We start from the raw sequence: 19,115 nt of genomic DNA on the forward strand, positions 1-19,115 counted from the left end.
AACAAAGTTCGGATCACCGCTAGCTCCTCCAGGTTGGCACACGCACCGGGAGGGTCGATCACTTAGTTACCCAAGTAGTACTGCTCTGCTAGTCTTGGTCTCCGCGTCTCTTCCCTCCGCCATATCTTCTATAACCTGCACCAAAAAGCCCAACGGGTTATTTGTTGACCCCGCATCATTTAGCAGGGACAAACTCCCCGGAACACCGCCTCCCAAAGTAACAGCCCGGTCCGGCGTGCTCGAACCCGGGGCAATCGAAGTAGAAACCTCGACTCCCCATTCCTAGACACTCCGGTCAGCTTTTCCATTGCTACAACACCCCACCCCCCAATATACACAGTTAGCCTAGAACCACCAAAATCCAGCTAAAAAAAATTAGAAACCCAGAACAGAGAATGGAAAATACCTCAAATAGTTGGAATCAGAGAAACCGGTTGATTTTTTCGATTGCAAACGTCAGAATCTTCAAACTCCGTAGCAACTCTGATGAATTTCTTCTTCTTTGTATTTCTCTCTCTGACAAAAAATTTCACAATTGAAAGTGAGAGCACCAGTCTTCTCTATCTCTATATATACTGACACTATATTGATCCAAGTAGTGAATTCAAACACTCCCAAACCGCTCGATGATTGACACGTGCCCTACTAACCCACGACCTCTCAGTTTCACAACCCACGCGCCGAACGCGCGCACAACCCCTATTAATCGTACCATTTCCACGCCCACTCGATTCCCCAAACAGTAATTATGACTGATAACGTCACTGACACCTCAGTTCACCCGGGCCCACCACCATGTCGTTGCATTAAATACCAGACAACCATTACAAGCTAGCCACTTGTCGCGGCATGCCTCAGATGTTTTTGCTCCGGACCTTTTTTGACTGAGCACTTTGGGGACTCACCAAGTTCCGGATCCATGGATGCTCCGACTGCGAGTCATCCTCCGGGCCAAGCACTAAGATCCTAGGTCGCTCGTCAATTTGCTCCGGATCCATGGATGCTCTGACTGCGAGCCAGCCTCCGGGCCTAGCACTGAGATCCTAGGTCGCTCGCCAATTTGCTCTGAATTCATGGATGCTCCGACTGCTCGTCAGCCTCCGTGCCTATCACTGAGATCCTATGTCGCTCGTCAATTTGCTCCGGATCCATGGATGCTCCGACTGCTAATCAGCCTCCGGACCTAGCACTGAGATCCTAGGCCGCTCGCCAATTTTCTCCGGATCCATGGATGCTCCGACTGCCAGTCAGCCTCCGGGCCTAGCATTGAGATCCATGGTCGCTCGCCAATTTGCGCCGGATCCATGGATGCTCCGACTGCTAGTCAGCCTCCGGGCCTAACACTGAGATCCTAGGTCGCTCTAACTCTGGAATTCGCCAGTAATGGCAATTTAAACTCCCCACCCAAGAAATCTCCTTGACCGGAGACTTGTTAATACTCCCCTGGAAGGGGTAATTCCAGGTAGGATTCTCCCTTATTCTGGCCACTAGACTAGCCAGAGTTAGCCCAGCAAGGCAAGGCACTGAGCCAGTAGGGTAGGTCACACCACCTCTAGCTCAGGCGTCTCAGCTGCCTAGGTTGTCAAAATAGCTCCTCTAGTAAAAAAAATATATTGTACGAGCACTCTCCCACATCGAGAAATAGAAGCAACACTTTCCCCAATACGCCTATAAAAGCAACCAAAAACCTCCTAAAAATCGGTAACATATTCCTAAGTTCTTAACCAACAAACTTAAGTCTCGCCCCAAAAGCTAACTTAAGCTTTGGAGAGTTGTAGGCCGGCGCACCGCTGGCCCTTGCTCTTAACCCCAGTTTTGTGTGCAGGTTAAATGGACCAGATGTTGAATACAAGCTGCGTGAACAAGACCCCCTGGATTTTGTACTCACAACAATCATCTTCAACTTCACCATCTTTGTCATTTCTCATGACGCTCTTAATTTTCTTCTCGTCAGTCATCATCTCTGAAGTTGTTCCATTTTCTTTAGGGTAGTTCAAAAGGTATTCAACTTCCATTCCGTTACGATAGTTCAACCCTTTGATAAGACTTTCCAAATCTTGAACATCTTCACCTCTAATTGTTGATCTAAATTCTCAAAAGCCATATCATCAATTGACCAAATTTTACAATGACAAAAGCAACCTATTATTATAAGGAACTTGATGTTCCTTTAAATTAATAACTTATTAACTTATTGATATATTATTTAGAAACTTACTTAGTTGTACAAGACCACATTTGAATTAATTAAAATCACACTTTCCATGTTTTGTATACAAATTATGACATAAGCCCAAGCTAAAAAAAAATAAGTAGAACAAAACTGATTAATTAATTAATGCAAAATTATCAAAAATACTCATATTTTTGTGAAAATTAACAAATGTCACTACTAGATCTAACAAGTTTCTCTCTCCTCATTTTTTAGTTTTTCCGGCAAATTTAAGTTTTTCGGCCAAATCACTAGCAATTTGGAGGTGAACTAATATATACAGTTGCTCTTTATGTCATGAGTTTTTATTTAAGTACCATATTGCATATGTTTTGAGAAATTTTGAAATTTCGAATTTGGCTCACCAAAAACGACAGTAGCAGTTAGTTTCTTAGTCGACAGTAGCAGCTAGATTCATAGTTGACAGTAGTAGATACCTTCCAAGTCGACAATAGCATGTGTCTTCCAAGTCGACAGTAGTAGATGTCTTCCCGGTCGACTTGGAAGGTCGAGAGTAACATGTGTCTTCTAAGTCGACAGTAGCAGCTGACTTTTAACTCGATAATAACAGCTAGTTTTTATAGTCGACAGTAGTAGATAACCTAGGGGCGGGCATAAAAAACGGAAATCCCGATCCCGTTCCGAAATTCATAGGGACGGGACGGGATGGAGGTCTAAAAACGTTCGTCCCGTCCCGATCCCGTCCCGTTTCATTATAGTGGGATGGGACGTGGGACGAATAATTTATGTCCCGCTTCGTCCCGTCCCGCAATTAATAACTCTTAATCCTGACCATTAAATATTTCATCTATCACCGTTGATTCTCAATTCTAAGGGTTATGTCTTTTAACTCTGAAACCGCAAAGAGAACTTTATTCTCAGCCTTCTCTCAGTCTCTCGGCTCTCTCCCTAGTCCCATCTCGCAGGCCTCCCTCTCCTCCTCTTTGATCTCCAACCACCTCTTTGTCTCTCCCAACCTCAGTCTTCTCACGGCGGCCGCTGTCACTGCCCACTGCAAGCCCTCTCAACTTTCACAGTCATGCGACCGAGCCATTCCTTCTCTTGCCAATCTCAGTCCGAGCAAATCCGGGTAAGATCATATCATCAAGAGATTTCAGTTTTGAATTTCCAGTTCATTCTGATTCAAGGTAGTGAGTGTGTGAGATTTGTAGTGCTTTAGTTGTTTAATCGAGATTTGTGTGTGACATTTTCACTTTTTCAGGGATAAGAAGACCAGGGAGCTTGTGGCTGTTAAGTGCACACACAGAGGGAAAAAGGTTAGTTGTTTCTGGTTTTCTAATTGTGTGGAAGTGTTTTTTTGGGTGAGGATTGGAATGGCCGACCGAGTTTGATGATCAAAAGCCTCAATGAGTTTTTGTTTTAGAGTGTGTTTTATCAGTCGTTATATTAATGATGTTGTTGTGGCTTGCATATTAGTTAGGTGAGATTTGAGTTGAAGTTGACTCTCATTTTGATTAGAAACCTGTGTTCTGTTTCCTAACACCCATCCAGCCCCATAAAATCTAATGAAGCAAGGAACAGGTTGGTGATTTGGTTTGTACTCAAAACTCAAAAAGATTTGACAGAGTCACGTTAGTCCTCTCCCACACCCTGCACCATGGTCCAGTTCCTAATTATTGCTCTCTGAAACCCTAAACCACCACAAAATTAATGTCTTTTTAATTTGTATTGTGCTGCAAGACAAATTAAGAAAGAGAGGGGAGAGAGAGGGGGGAAATGAGGGGAAAAAAGCGCAAAGGAAAAATGTCAGACTTGAAGTTTTTCTGCTTGCCTAGGAATCTTCCTGCAAACTCAAAAAATCAAAATCCTGTTAAATTTTAAATTAGCAGTAATTTTCTCTGTTTTGATCTGTAACCTAGCTTTCACTGCACTCTGTAACCATATTATGATGTTGTTTTTCATGAAATGGTTATACTTGGATCTCATATATTTCATATTTTCACGAAATTTTTTATACAGAACTCAATGTGTTTAAAAAGCTTGACTGAGTGACTTATAAATAGATAATTGTATGTTAAAAGGTTAGTAGCTACTATTCCAGAAATACTTTTATGAAGGATGTGATGTGTAACCGTGTAAATACTCGGGGTAGAGTAATTGACTGTTTTAGGAGCTCATTAACTCCTAAAACTGTAGAGGGGCTGATTTGCATGCAAAATTGGATGTTAGGTGATGATATTGCAAAGGTTGAAGTAGAGGCTGATATACCAACAATGATAAACACTTGAGTTTTATGAAGGTCTTGAGCTAGGTATACATTTTAACAAGTGTTTATACTTTATACTTGTTGGCCGATTTCAATTCAATTTAGCATTAGACATTTAGACTTACTCTTGGACTGTCATTTTTGCAGATCATGAGGACAATGCTTCAAGCAAAAACAATTGTCCACCTCCAACTCCAAGAGGAAAAGAAAAGGGGAAGTTTGTACCGGTGGCAAATGTAATCAATGTTTAAGTCTGTAACTTTATTTGATGTTTGTTTTGTGACTATTTAAGTTTATGATGGACTATTTGTCAATGTTGTTAAATTACTTAATTTATAGTCGATTACTTGAAATCTTGAATGATAATTGTCTCTTAAAATTGAGAAAATAGGTATTTTAAAGTCATGGGACGGTGGGATTAGGCCCGTCCTGTTCCGATCCCAACCGGGATTAATCCCGTGTGGGATGTATTCTTAAAAACCCGCGTCCCGTCCCGATCCTGTCCCGATTCAAAAGAGTGGGATTGGACGTGGAATGAGCTCCGTCCCGTCCCATCCCGTCCCGTGCCCACCCCTAAGATAACCTATTCATTGATGGCAACATACACTATGAGTTAAAGATGAGTAAAAAAGTAAAATATTTTATGACATGTGACAACTTGTCATCATTGGTCCATATTTATAAATTTTAGTCTTTATTTAATCTATCAAATTAAGTAGTGAGTTATTTTATAAATTAAATTATTATTTAATATTTTTGAGTAATTTGTTAATATTATGAACGCGCTAAATTAATTTGCAGATGAAAGTTTGGATTTTCATCTAACAGACGTAATTTTCCAGGAAAAGCACAAAAAAGAAAATAAAATCTTTTACATATGGTTATTTTTGCTGGTATGCCGTTGCAGTGATCTGTTTCAATCCAAAAGCGTCAATACGTGAAATACGAAACTTGAACTCCATATAATATCGTCAAATTGATTCCCAGTTTCCCAATATTAAACCATAATCATATCCTTCCCATCCAAAATTCATCCAAATCTTTATTTCATCCTTATCCAAAATCCCCACTATTTAACTCTATCAACTGATCAACAGTGTTCCAAATTCCTTCAGTTTCACAGCTCGGCTACAATGGCAGATTACTCGTTGCCTGACGACTCTTACTTTCTTGGGTTTGACAGCTCCACTCAGTAAGTTCATCAATCTTTTACCTGCTTTTCATCAGAAATCAGACATGCCCACTTCACCAATTTGAGTTTTGGTCTCTGGGTTCTCATTAGTTTCGATCAAACTGATGATGCTGTTTGCTCTTTATATGTCTTTGTATTTAATATGATCACACACACAATAATTAGATATATGTATGTAAATTGGGTTGAACTTGATTTTTACTTTTGTTTTGTTTTGTACTCAAAAGGTCGTTGAAGGCAACTGTGCTAGACTCCAATCTCAATATTGTTACTTCAGAGCTTATCCAGTTTGACACTGCATTGCCCCATTACAACACCAAAGATGGAGTTGTTTACCGTGACCCCTCGGGTAATGGGAGAATTGTCCACCTTGATGTGGATTGAAGCTCTAGATCTCGTACTTGATAGACTTTTGAAATCTAATTTAAATTTTGGGAAGATTGCTGCTGTTTCTGGTAGTGGGCAGCAACATGGGAGTGTCTATTGGAAGAATGGGAGTTCTTCGATATTATCATCTTTGGACCCCACGAAGCCATTGCTACATCAGTTTGATGATGCTTTCTCTGTAAAGGAATCGCCGGTATGGATGGACAGCAGCACCACAGCACAGTGCAAGGAATTAGAGAATGCTGTTGGTGGAGCATTGGAGTTGTCCAAACTGACAGGATCACGGGCTTACGAAAGGTTCACAGGACCACAGATCAAGAAAATATTCAAGACACATCCTGAAGCCTATAACGATACTGAGAGGATCTCCCTTGTTAGTTCTTTCATGGCATCTCTTCTAATTGGGGGCTATGCATGTATTGACGAAACTGACGGTGCAGGGATGAACTTGATGGATATAAAGAAAAAGGGCCTGGTCTGAAACGGTATTAAAGATATGTTGCTTTAACAGTAATACCTTTCTCATCAGTGAGCTTGAGTCTGGTAATAAGTTTACTGTTCCAATTTAATCAATTTTCTTGTGTGTTTATTGAAGGCTACTGCCCCTGGTTTGGAGGAAAAACTTGGGAAACTGGCCCCTGCACATGCTGTTGCTGGTGGCATTGCCCCCTATTTCGTAGAGAGGTTTGTGACAGTTTTATTTATTTCCATGCAGTTGTGATGTTTGTGATGTCATTTATTATTTTTTTACAATCTCCCTTAAAATGATGGATTTGGATGCTCTAAAAATTAAAATTGAAATGAGTACTCTGCCATTGTCTTGATTTTAGACACCGATTATTTCATGTCTACTTAGTGGCTTACTCTCTCTTATCAGATACAAGTTCAACAAGAACTGCTTGGTTATTCAGTGGTCAGGAGACAACCCTAACAGCCTTGCAGGTGCCCACTTTTGTTATTTCCTAAACAGATCCAATAAATTACTTCTTTACCTTACTAGTGAACTGGTGAAATGGTTTTAACATTCTGATGTAGTTTATGCCTTCATTTTGTAGGGGGCTTTCATATGTTTTGTTAGGTTCTTAACTTATCAAGGGACTAACTTTTGATGTGCAGGCTTAACACTAAGTACCCCTGGGGATCTTGCAATGAGTCTTGGCACAACCGCACAAGTGACACGGTAAGTAAAAGTAGCAATTCTTAGGGCTTGATTGCACGCGTTAAAGTCTCTGTTTTTGGAGAATAAGGAAAGCTATAGGAGAGAGTTGAGAAATGATTGAGAGAAGGAGAACAAATACTAACAAAAATAATTATAACAATTTCCTATGGCTTTTCGGCATTCATTTTCTTATCTTATTTTACTCATGCTTTCCCCCTTCCTCTCTTTTGTTAGTCATACTTGCTTCTTTCTCTTTTAATTGCAAACAAAAGCAATACGGAAATATTATACTATGGGATCTTTTGAATCAACTGTCATGCCAATTGCATTATCTTATCGAGCATAGAGGCAACAGTATTCTAAAAATTTCAGTAAAACTATGATATCTCATGTGTCATGATCAGAATTTCAAGTGGTCTCTTATAAGTCACTAATCAAGCTTCTATGCCACTGCATTCTTAGTTAGTTCGTTTGTAATTTTCCAATTGTTGTTGCTCAGGTCTTTGGGATCACTGATGATCCTCAGCCTGGATTGGAAGGACATGTTTTCCCTAATCATGTTGACACGAAAGGCTGCATGGTAATGTTGTGTTACAAGAATGGGTCTCTAACTCGTGAAGGTATGCTTTCAATCTTTTCATGCATATTCTGAGTCTCGGTTCAATTTGCAATATACCCTGTAGCTTCCTTATATGACCTGAATCTATGTTATAGATATTCGCAACCGCCATGCCCGTGGCAATTGGGAGGAATTCAGTTCGAACCTTACACATACACCAGCCTTTAATGGTATATGACTTATCTGAGGTTCTTTCTATCTGGAATTATCTTCATCTATTCTCCATTTCACATGCTGTTTTTTTTTTCTACAGATGGAAAGATGGGTTTCTACTACAAAGAGCATGAAATTCTTCCCCCGCTTCCAGGTTGAGCTCTTTTAATTAATTTTTCCATCATACTTATAATTTTGTTTTGAGTCACCAATGCCCCTCCATAGTTTGGCATATTATTGTGGTTTGCAGTATTTCATGTGTTGGTGTTTTTCTAAAACTACTTGCTGTTTATCCAGTTTCAGCCTAATAACAATTGTATAAAACTTGATTTCACCAGTTTGCTGGTTCTTAATATTTCTTTGGGAATTACATAAGCTGAAACATAAGCTAATGTTCAAATCTATAAGGGAGTTTAGCTCTACACTTTTGCTTCCATGATTTTTTCCCTATGTCGTAGTTCTTTTCTGCACTGTTGAAAAAGATGGTCTGTCATAGCTTTATGTGTTGCATGGATAATCAGTCTTTCAATTTTCTAAATATTATCACAAAAGGAAGAAGCAAGAAATTAGAAATAACTCCAGTTTATGCTTCCAGTTGGCTACCATTGGTATGTTCTTGAAAATTTCACGGGTGATGCTTTGGAGGGTGTGAGTGTACGTGAAGAGCAGCAGGAATTTGCCCGTATGTCTGAGGTTTGTACTTGTAATTGGTCATGGTTCAAATAGGTAGATGATATCTTACATAACTCTTCCTAAAAAAGACTTCTTTGCAGTGCCGAGCAGTAATAGAGGGACAGTTCCTGTCAATGCGTGGTCATGCAGAAAGATTTGGAATGCCTTGCCCTCCGAAACGATTGATAGCTACTGGAGGTGGGTCTGTAAATCGCCACATCCTGGGCGTAGCAGCAAATATCTTTGGATGTGAGGTCTACACAGTTGAAAGGCCTGGTAAGCATTGTACACCTTCTGATATTTTCCTAATTTCAATGAAGTGCCAAATCTCTGTATATCTATGTGTCTAGGATACTCATATATGTACATCAGTACATGATTACTAAAACTACTTATCACCAAATTGTATCTCATGGATTGAATGGATCGTTCTTATATGTATTGATTATATCCTTGTTTTGCACCACTTAATATTTTTGGTTTTCTTTACAGATTCGGCGTCCCTGGGAGCTGCATTGAGGGCTGCTCACGGTTGGCTATGCAGCAAAAAGGGTAGTCTTGTGCCCATCTCCTGCGTGTATGGGGATAAGATTCAGAAGACATCTCTCAAGTCCAGACTAGCAGTGATTCCGGATACTAATTTGGTCCCCAAGTATGCTTTGATGGCAACGAAGAGACTCGAAATAGAGAACCTCCTACTTCAAAAGCTGGGATGCCTTAAGTGTTACAGTTCATTATGTTACAGTCTGGAATATAGGATTCTACAGATTGCATTGTGTAAAGTACCAAAAGTTATATTTTCTGATCTTTTCATAAATTCTAGTGGATAATTTTGAAATATAAAGTTCCAAATTCATTAGAGTCTCGGGTTTTGAGTGTTTGCAATTACATGATGGTATTTGTTGAAGCCGAGAAGCTATTTAATTAGGTTGCTGGAGTTTGTCATCCAAATTTCAATGGATTAACTCAATTTTGGTGCACATCATCATGCACACAGGCACACAGCCGATTCTCAAATTCACCATCTACTTATTCCTCTCTGCTGTGCAACTCAGGTGGGGCTCGTCATAGGCAAGCTCAGCTCTACGGTAGTCAGTAGACCGAGTCTTCGTATTCGATAAAATACCGACTCCGCCCAACGACGCCGGAGCTCCGGCTTGCTCTCTCGTCAAACGGAAGGATTGGGTCGCTACTCGCTAAACATGCTCGATCGTCAGGTCATTTTCATGTAGAAATGTTACTATCAAATCTCATTGCTTGAATATCTAACACTTGATATGATTTCGGGTTTCAATGATTCTGGTTGTGTACTTGTGATTAGGTTTATATATTTTGGATGTTCAATGATTCTGGTTGTGTACCAATTTTTCTATCTAAATGCCATTCTTTGTTTCTCGTTAAATTTGTGGAAGGTAAATTAATTGCAGGCTCAGTGTCAAGTTTATCTGTTTAGTAAACTTAATTCTGACGAACGGTGACACAACATTGGATATTGTAGCAGCTTAAGACTGTGTGACTTCAAATTGGAAAGGTCCAAACTTCCCTTCATACAGTATATTTATGTGCATGTACAAATTCTGGTACAAGGTAGGTGTGGTCTCTTGTTTTAACTTGGTATATACGTTTGATAATGAGCTACACCTTAGTACTTCTATGTTCTATCGGCTTAGTAATTGTAGGAGGGATACTAAACCTTATCCAACAAAATTACACATTATTTTAAGGTCGACGTGTAAATCAGGACAAATCAGATTATAACTCGAATGAAATACAACAAAAAATTAGGAATATAAAAGAGGACTACTACCTGGTGTCAATCTCATTAAAACTAATATAGTTTCTGTAGTTTGAGAAGAAAGAAACAAGAACACGCAGTTTTTGCCTGTCAGTTCTTAATTCCAGGAGAAAAAGGAACCCTAACTTTCTGTTAGACTGGGAGAGAAGCCTAGATTTGCCGGAAAGCCCCAACCAGAACGCACCTATATCTGTTTAGTCTATGCTCTATCCATCTCTCTGTCCCTTTGCTCTCTGAGGACTCGGGTATATATATAACTGCGAAAGCTCTTGTACTATATATTCTAGTATTGGATATTTTGCCGGTGTCAAAAATTTATTGCTTGTGTAAAATAATCGAGGTAGAAACGAGGAGGGAATGTCAAACTGTTGCAAATATACTGGTGAAGATGTCGTGGAGCAAATCCTATCAACCTTACCTCCCAAATCTCTCATGCGATTCAAGTGCGTCTCTAAAAGATGGTATGCTCTGATCACCAACCCCATATTCGTAGCTAAGCACCTCTCCTATTCCAAGCACAACAGTCTCACTACAAGCGTCCTTTTGAAGCGTTTGGTCTGCAAGGACACAAAGGAGGCTGAAGATCATGAGCCTGAAACGGTTTTGTCATTTGTTAAATTTCGCAACAATATTGATGATAATGGTGGTAAACATGCACATGAGCATAACAGCTATTCTGGGGTGGAGGACGTCAAGTTTCTTCCAAAGACTAGCTCCCGGTGGTTGCATATTGTAGGCCATTGTGATGGGATCGTATGTCTAGCTGCTACTCATGAGGTGCTTTTATGGAATCCAGCGATTCAAGAATCCAAGCCTCTGTCTTCCGAGCCATACCTGCAAGGCTATGGCTTCAACTATGATGCTGTGGCATTTGGCTATGACCCTTGTTCCAAAGGGTACAAAGTTGTTAAAATTGGGTGTCATGGTGATCGATGGGATGATGAAAACTATTATATCTATCATCCCCCGAAAGCAATATTATACACCCATCTGGGTACTGATTCTGATTCTTGGAGAGAGATCGAGACTTGTTCTTTAGAAACACAAACTACTATCCTTTGGCCTGAAATTTTCCAGATTTACTTCAAGAATGTGTGCTATTGGACGGGACAGGAGCAACACAAGGAGTTGCATGCATTTGAAGCAGCGGAGGAGAAATTCATTCATGATATCATCATATTCTTTGATCTGGTAGATGAGGTATTTCATGACATGTTTTTACCGGATTGTTTTTATGATCGGAACGAGTTCTTTTATGGTATGCGCCTTCTAGTGTGGAATGAATCCGTTTCACTCTTCGGATTGCAAAATACTCGTCATTTATCCTGTGGCATATGGGTGATGGATGAACTTGGAGGTCCTAAGGGTGCTTGGACTAAACATATAGCATTTGAGCTCACTGAAAAGCCATTAGTATTTTTGAATAACGATCAGATTCTTCTGGCGGATGTAGAGGAGGACACAATTGGACATATAATTTCCTATAATTTGAGTACCAAGAAACTCAACCACCTCCCCATTCAGACTGATTTACACATTAATGCACGCCCAGATGATGACTACATAGCTGTTCTCTATGTGAATAGTATAGTTCCGGTCTTGGGAGGCAATATGATTGGAAGTGGACATGATATTAGCAACGTAAACTTTCTCACTCCATTTCTCATCTCTTAATGCTTACTAATGACTAATCTATGCCTATCAATAAGGACGCTGAAATTCTAACTTCAGTTCTGAGAACTAGTGTACTATGCTTAGTAATTTATGCTTATTAATCTATATATATGCAAATTACAGATGCTTCATGCTATTTTGCAGGTTGAAATATCTCCCTCCAGTTACACTTGTTCTTCAGTAAGTCACTCGATTATGGAAAGGACGACTCACTCATACTCAGTGTGGGCAATTCCACCAGATGAGGTGTCTATCAGAATCAAGAAGGTGATGGAAGGCCTCCGGGATGATTTTGGTGGTCCGGAGATTGAGCCCCATATTCCGATTGTGGGATCTATTCGTAAGGGACAAGACGATGTGCTCAGAAGGTTCGCAAGTCTGCGGTCTCGTGTAGTTTCAGCGTACAAAGCTACAGTTACTCAAGTTGTTTTTAGAAATTCTTATTACCAGTGTGTTTCTCTCCTAATGAATTCATCATTTTCATGCCAGGATGAGGATGTTAATGAGGTACTTCATTTTCTCACTTCTTTGTTTTCGGGTGATATGTAGCATTTCAATCTTTTATTTTGTCTTATCTACCATCTGGTATAATAATGACGTGCGTTTATCAATTTTTTATTGTCCTCAGATGAGAGAAATAGCTTCAACTTGCAACGAAAGATTCGGTTTCCACAATCGTGAGTCCATTTCATTGTAGATGTTTTTTCCACAATTGTTTCATTTCACATGACTTTTGTCATGCAATTTGAAATTACATGCATAGTTGAGAATGCTTCTTCAGTTGATCTCTTTCTCCTTAAATTGCCAAAGTTGTAATAATGATTGTCGTGCAAGCAATATCAAAATTAAATGCTCTTTCATGAAAGATACTGCATACCCTAAATTAAATGTAGTCCATTGCGGTTATGTATGGGTGATATGAACTATATGAATCAACCACTTAGATCTCCTTGGTAAACTAAGATGGCATAGATCGATGCCAATTCTTAATATGAATTGGCTGAGCTGCCATGAGCATATAGGGAGTGAAGATTAGCTAGCAAGCGATCTTTGTCTGCCAAATTGAAGCATAATTTATGAAGTGTTGGACTATAAATGTTATATCTTGTGTTATTTACTAGTAAAAATAATGGATTATTGAATAGAATACCATCGATCGTCTGTTTTGTGCAGGAGTTAGGCCACATTTGAGCCTGTTTTTAGGTTATCTGTCAGAAGAAGAGAAGAAAAGAGCTGAAGAAAAAATCAATATTCTGGATGATAGCATTACTAGCATGAGTTTTCCTATAACTCGATTTGCACTGTACAGAATTGACTACAAAGATAAAACTCTCAAATCTTGGGAAAAAATTGCTGAATTCCCCCTCCTGATTGAGCCGGGGGATACTTGCATTTAGTACATTAAAGCTTTGAATTGGTTGTGGTTTAGTGCTCTCCTCAAAGCTTTTTGGCTTTAATTTAAAATTGGCCTAGCTTTTTAAGTGTAAATCTAAATCTCCTTATTTTTATACTACTATATAATGAGTTAGTTAGAGCATCTCCAACATACATTTTAGAGAAAAAAAAGGAAATTTGTAAATTTTAAGTTTTTTTTCCACTCCAACAAATCTTCTATCACATTCTCCAAAATATATAAAGGGATGAGAAAGAACATGAAATCCTTCAAATTTGTAACAACCTGCAAAATTTTAGAGAAACAAGCATTTAATGTTCTACATGTTATCAAATAACTCTTGAGTTATAACAACCAATCAAAATAATAAAAAATTATAATCATTTATCTCAAACTAGCATATTAAATATATAAAATAATTGATGGTTATAAAAATAGGATTATATAATATATTTTTCACTTGTAATAAATGCAGAAATATACAAAATGCATAACTGTTTGAGTATAATTTTTTTGGAGATTTTGACATTTTTTTTTTCATTTTAGAGAAATTTTGTCAAAGTTGTTACAAATGCTCTTAGTGTATAAGCAGTAAGTAAAGTAGATGGAAATAAATTTGTCGCCCATCTCACAAATAAATGTCTTTTATAATAATCATGGTTATAAATTTATTTCCGCTTTGGGTTGTTAATTTTGTAGTCATGGAACATGTTTGATGAGAACTTTATGAACTCTTGAAATGAAATATGTTAAAAGTAGGGCTTGGAGTTGGTACCGAAACCGTTCGTCCCGTACCGAATCCCGACGGGACGGGATGAATCAGTAAAAATTTCCGATATCGAACAGATACTGATACCATAAGCATATAATCGGTACGGGTCGGTTCTATTAGATCTGATACCGAATATACCTAACCGTACCGAAACTATAAAAGGTCATATTTTTTTAGGGGGTTTAGGATTCACAAAAGCCAATATACCCTAACCCATTTCATCGAAAACTCATTGCCTCCATTCACTTCGCGACTTCATTCTTTCATTTCGCGTCTACGCCTTTCACTCTCAATCACTAACTTCGCCCTTCACTCTCATTATCACGTCTCAATTGCAGCCTCTATGAATCTCGATGGGAAAACTAAAGGTAAGCCTTAATTCAATCTTGAATTCTTAACTGAAACTCTGAAAGTATGAATCATATATGCAGATTGGGTTTTGGGTTTTACTTTATTTGGGTTATGGTTTGACTTTGTGTTCGTTTCAAATCAAAAGAGTCTGAGTTTTGTGTTTACTTTCTTTATGCAGAAGTATGAATTTGTATAGTGTAAAGTGCAGAAATATATGCAGCTGTAGGAACTGCACTCAGTTTGTATCTTTCAGCTTTGTGAAAGTGTGAAGTGTGTTAATTGTGTGATTTGTATCTTTTATGTGAATTTTGTTCATAATTGATCCTAGTTAGTGTAATGAATGATGCATATGTAGGTCTTGTGGAATTTACAAGTTTGGTACCAAACAAATACCGAACCGTACCGAACTGTATCAGTTCAGTATTGAGGTTGAAAATGGTAGTACCAAACTGATACCGATATATAAAATCGGTATGGTATTTGTATGAGCATAATCAAGGACCGTCCCATACTGGTCCCAACCCTAGTTAAAAGTGTTATGTCTTTTGTGGTCTTCTACTTTTGAGTTTTTATATAGACATTTTTAGCAGATTATTCATTTCACCACCGTCAACAATTGGTAAAGAGATAACACGAAAAAAAGCAAACCAATTGAGAGTTATTATAAAACCCGAATTCGTAGAGACGAACTTGAATATGAACAAATGATAGGACAAATGAGCTCCAAAATGGACGAAATCGAGCGCAATTATTCATTTCACCGCCCTCACAACAATTGGTAAAGAGATGGTGTTGATGTTAAATAATTGAAAATGCCACTAGTGTAGATTAGCAGAGCATAGATTGCAGAAGCAGCAACACTAGTGACTTAGTGCTATGAAGAACATGAATCATTAATATGGCGGTAATAAACAAGAATCATATTTTAAAAATAGTGATAGACATGGATTTATTGCAGAAGCAATAGAAAATGTTCAACATACTAGAAATATAGAAGTGCTTGTGCTACAATGGTATGATGCACATACACCACAAACCCACACCAATTATCCAGCATTAAGCATTACATAACATAACAGTAAAATAGAAAGAAACTTGAAGGCACCAACATATAGCAACAGAATCAGTACTCATCTCCCTCATCGCCATCATCTCCCTCAGCAGACTCGGCACCAACCTCCTCATAATCTTTCTCCAGAGCAGCAAGGTCCTCACGTGCCTCAGAGAACTCTCCTTCCTCCATGCCCTCACCCACATACCAATGCACAAAAGCACGCTTGGCGTACATCAGATCAAACTTGTGATCAATGCGGGAGAACACCTCAGCCACACTGGTGGAGTTGGAGATCATGCACACAGCCCTCTGCACTTTAGCGAGGTCACCTCCTGGAACAACGGTGGGTGGCTGATAGTTGATACCACACTTGAACCCAGTAGGGCACCAGTCCACAAACTGAATGGTACGCTTGGTCTTGATGGTGGCCACAGCCGCATTCACATCCTTGGGTACCACATCTCCTCGGTACATCAAACAGCAGGCCATGTACTTGCCATGGCGAGGATCACACTTGGCCATCATAGAAGCTGGCTCAAAAGCACTGTTGGTGATTTCAGCCACTGAGAGCTGCTCATGGTATGCTTTCTCTGCAGAGATCACAGGAGCGTAGGAGGAGAGCATGAAATGGATCCTTGGGTATGGCACCAAATTGGTTTGGAATTCAGTCACATCCACATTCAGAGCACCATCAAACCTCAGAGAGGCAGTCAAAGATGAAATCACCTATAAAGCAAAGAAAAACAACCAATTAGACTCCGTCAATATAATAAATCACCCACTTCAAAAACACATGGTACAATAACTAAAAGCGCTTGAACAAAAATTTCCAAAAATTCAACGACCGATAAGCTTCAAAACACAACATCAGTCACACAATTCAAAGCACATTAATATAATCAATCACCCAATCCAAAACACATCAGTATTAGTTATCAAAGTGTTTGATAAAAAATCCCAAAAACTAACAACCAATCAGATTCAAAACCTCTAATTACAATCGATCATCCAATTCGAAACACAACCAGATTATTTTGATAGGTTAAAATCACCGTCCTTGAAGTTCATGTCAACCTAAGACTCATAAATAAGCAGATTTAAAGCACATTTGTATACATTATGCATATTCTAATCAATAGTATTAGTTAAACATGTTTCAATTATAAACACATAGTCAATTAATCCATAGCATGATAACCATATTCAAATCAATCCTACATTTATTCATCAGATTCAAAAAGCATCAGTATCAAGAATGCACATCAAGTGTTCGATTCAATACCTGAGAGACTAGGCGATTGAGATTGGTGTAAGTAGGGCGCTCAATGTCCAGGGATCTGCGGCAGATGTCATAGATAGCCTCATTGTCGAGCAAAACAGACACATCGGTGTGCTCAAGCAGCGAGTGAGTAGAGAGCACACTGTTATAAGGCTCCACCACCGACGTCGAAACCTGAGGAGAAGGATACACAGTGAATCCGAGCTTCGACTTCTTCCCATAGTCCACCGAGAGCCTCTCGAGCAGAAGCGACCCGAGACCCGACCCGGTACCCCCTCCGACGGCATTGAACACCAGGAACCCCTGGAGGCCGGTGCAGTTATCGGCGAGCTTCCGGATCCGGTCGAGGCAGAGATCGACGATCTCTTTGCCGATGGTGTAGTGACCGCGGGCGAAGTTGTTGGCGGCGTCCTCCTTGCCGGAGATGAGCTGCTCGGGGTGGAAGAGCTGGCGGTAGGTGCCGGTGCGGACCTCGTCGATGACGGTGGGCTCGAGGTCGACGAAGATGGCGCGAGGGACGTGCTTGCCGGCGCCGGTCTCGGAGAAGAAGGTGTTGAAGGCGTCGTCGCCGCGGCCGACGGTCTTGTCGCTAGGCATCTGGCCGTCTGGCTGGAGCCCATGCTCGAGGCAGTAGAGCTCCCAGCAGGCGTTGCCGACTTGGATTCCGGCCTGGCCGATGTGGATCGAGATGCACTCTCTCATTTTTAGGGTTAGGGTTTTGAAAACGAAGGAAGAAGGTGGAGATGAAGCGGCGTTTACCAAGACGCCGTTTAGGTTTTGGGGTGAGAAATGAAGAGGGGGGATGGTGTGGTTTTATAAAGGGAGTGGTGTTAACCAGGGTTAGTGGAACGGGACCGGGGTTAATATTAGGGTTGGACAGCGGAAATTATGAACCCACAGCCTGGCCGGCCCAACGGACTGACCGTTTGAAATTTAAATATTGCCAGTGGGGGAATTATTAGAGGGAAAAGAATCCTGTGTTTGTCTCCCAGCTAGATATTTTGCAGCTACCAAAAAACGACAACGTTTTGGAGAGAAGAGGTGTGAGGATGTGAAGGGAGAAAGGGAGAGATGAAATGAATCACTATATATTACCTTCTTGTCAGTAACTACAATAGAGACTTAGGCTGTGTTTGTTTACCCGGATATAGGACATGGATTTGATAAAAATATACCACTCCGACCCATCACATGTTTGGAGACTAGATAACAACAAACCGGAAAATTTAATTCATATCTCATATCGATTTCAAATCCTCTAGAAAATGTGTTTTTAAAAATAGTCCACCTTCATTTCGACAGCTTCTCTTTCTTTCTCTATGAAACTTCAACAACCTTTTTTCCCTTGAACGTGTTTTCTGGCGACCACAATCTTTGTATACAACTGCCTTCGTCGGGTCTTAGCCTCTCGGCGCCTCCTCCGCCGCCATAATCTCTGATTCCGACGTTTTTTTTTGACCTATAGATGTTGGAGTCCAACTCGACAAGGGAGTAATTCGTGTTCAAAATTAAGCTGCTGGGTGCTGCTGTGCCGAGCTCAATGATCGGAAATTTGAGGTGGTTCTTCTTTGTGTGGGTGCCATTCGTTTTCGATCGGAGCGATGATCTGGGTTTGGGTACGACGGCTATTAAAGTCATGAAAAACTCTAAAACAATCTCAATAAATCGAAATCATTTTAATGTCACAGAAGATCATTACTGAGTTCATAGTACAACTCAGTCAAATTGATTATTACAAACCAAAATTATAATTCAACATTATATCAAATGGAAATGTAAAAATCATCTCAAATCCTCACCACAAGATAGAATAAAACAACTTCAAGTCTTCAGAGTTGTCCGTCGATTTCCGCTAATCCACACCTGCGGAATTATCCCATACACCATCGAATAGGTGCACCGGGATTGTAAACACAAACCCGGTAAGCTTTACAGCTCGTATGAGTAAAACAACAATATAACTCGCATAAAAATATATACGAAAATCCACAAAGCATCAATCATAATGCACACATGAGTCATTGGACGGCCCATCTGGTTGTCCAATAATATATGAAAATCTATGTGCTCATGAGAAATCGGGCAACCCCTCTATTTACCCCAAATACATTTATAATACTGGTACTCATGAGCGTTGGTACACCTTTGTTACCCATCATGTTAGTACGCCGCCGAT

General features: G+C 39.8%; 4 protein-coding genes across 4 annotated transcripts; 3 read left to right on the plus strand and 1 right to left on the minus strand.

Annotated features, from left to right (window-relative positions):
* The first annotated feature begins 5,538 nt into the window (after positions 1–5,538).
* Positions 5,539–9,451, plus strand: LOC126795797 (xylulose kinase 2). Its single transcript, XM_050522551.1, is given in 12 exon segments — positions 5,539–5,631; positions 5,859–5,996; positions 5,998–6,488; positions 6,558–6,702; positions 6,896–6,960; positions 7,135–7,208; positions 7,677–7,797; positions 7,892–7,966; positions 8,050–8,103; positions 8,545–8,642; positions 8,723–8,897; positions 9,114–9,451. Coding segments are annotated over 12 exon segments (1,833 nt in total). The 5' UTR covers positions 5,539–5,572.
* A 1,322-nt stretch (positions 9,452–10,773) lies between these two features.
* LOC126795799 (F-box/kelch-repeat protein At3g06240-like) lies at positions 10,774–12,090 on the plus strand. Its single transcript, XM_050522552.1, has one exon. The coding sequence runs from the start codon at positions 10,774–10,776 to the stop codon at positions 12,088–12,090; it is 1,317 nt and encodes a 438-aa protein (XP_050378509.1).
* A 195-nt stretch (positions 12,091–12,285) lies between these two features.
* Positions 12,286–13,487, plus strand: LOC126795800 (cyclic phosphodiesterase-like). The gene is made up of 3 exons (XM_050522553.1): positions 12,286–12,635; positions 12,751–12,767; positions 13,264–13,487. Exons 1-3 carry the CDS (start codon positions 12,286–12,288, stop codon positions 13,485–13,487), a joined length of 591 nt encoding a protein of 196 aa, XP_050378510.1.
* Positions 13,488–15,552: 2,065 nt separating this feature from the next.
* On the minus strand, positions 15,553–17,721 carry LOC126796424 (tubulin alpha chain). The gene is made up of 2 exons (XM_050523250.1): positions 16,943–17,721; positions 15,553–16,386 (listed from the first exon to the last, which is right to left on the minus strand). The coding sequence occupies exons 1-2, from the start codon at positions 17,639–17,641 to the stop codon at positions 15,730–15,732; spliced, it is 1,356 nt and encodes a 451-aa protein (XP_050379207.1). The 5' UTR covers positions 17,642–17,721; the 3' UTR covers positions 15,553–15,729.
* Between the last annotated feature and the right edge of the window lie 1,394 nt (positions 17,722–19,115).

This window comes from Argentina anserina, chromosome 5, assembly GCF_933775445.1.
Source record: "Argentina anserina chromosome 5, drPotAnse1.1, whole genome shotgun sequence".
In the NCBI taxonomy this organism is placed as follows: domain Eukaryota; kingdom Viridiplantae; phylum Streptophyta; class Magnoliopsida; order Rosales; family Rosaceae; genus Argentina; species Argentina anserina.

Coding starts and splice junctions, on each gene's coding strand:
- LOC126795800 (XM_050522553.1), top strand. CDS start 12,286: ATGGAAAGGACGACTCACTCATACTCAGTGTGGGCAATTCCACCAGAT.
- LOC126796424 (XM_050523250.1), bottom strand. CDS start 17,641: ATGAGAGAGTGCATCTCGATCCACATCGGCCAGGCCGGAATCCAAGTC. Junction 16,387..16,942: donor TCAATCGCCTAGTCTCTCAG/GTATTGAATCGA, acceptor TTTGCTTTATAG/GTGATTTCATCTTTGACTGC.
- LOC126795799 (XM_050522552.1), top strand. CDS start 10,774: ATGTCAAACTGTTGCAAATATACTGGTGAAGATGTCGTGGAGCAAATC.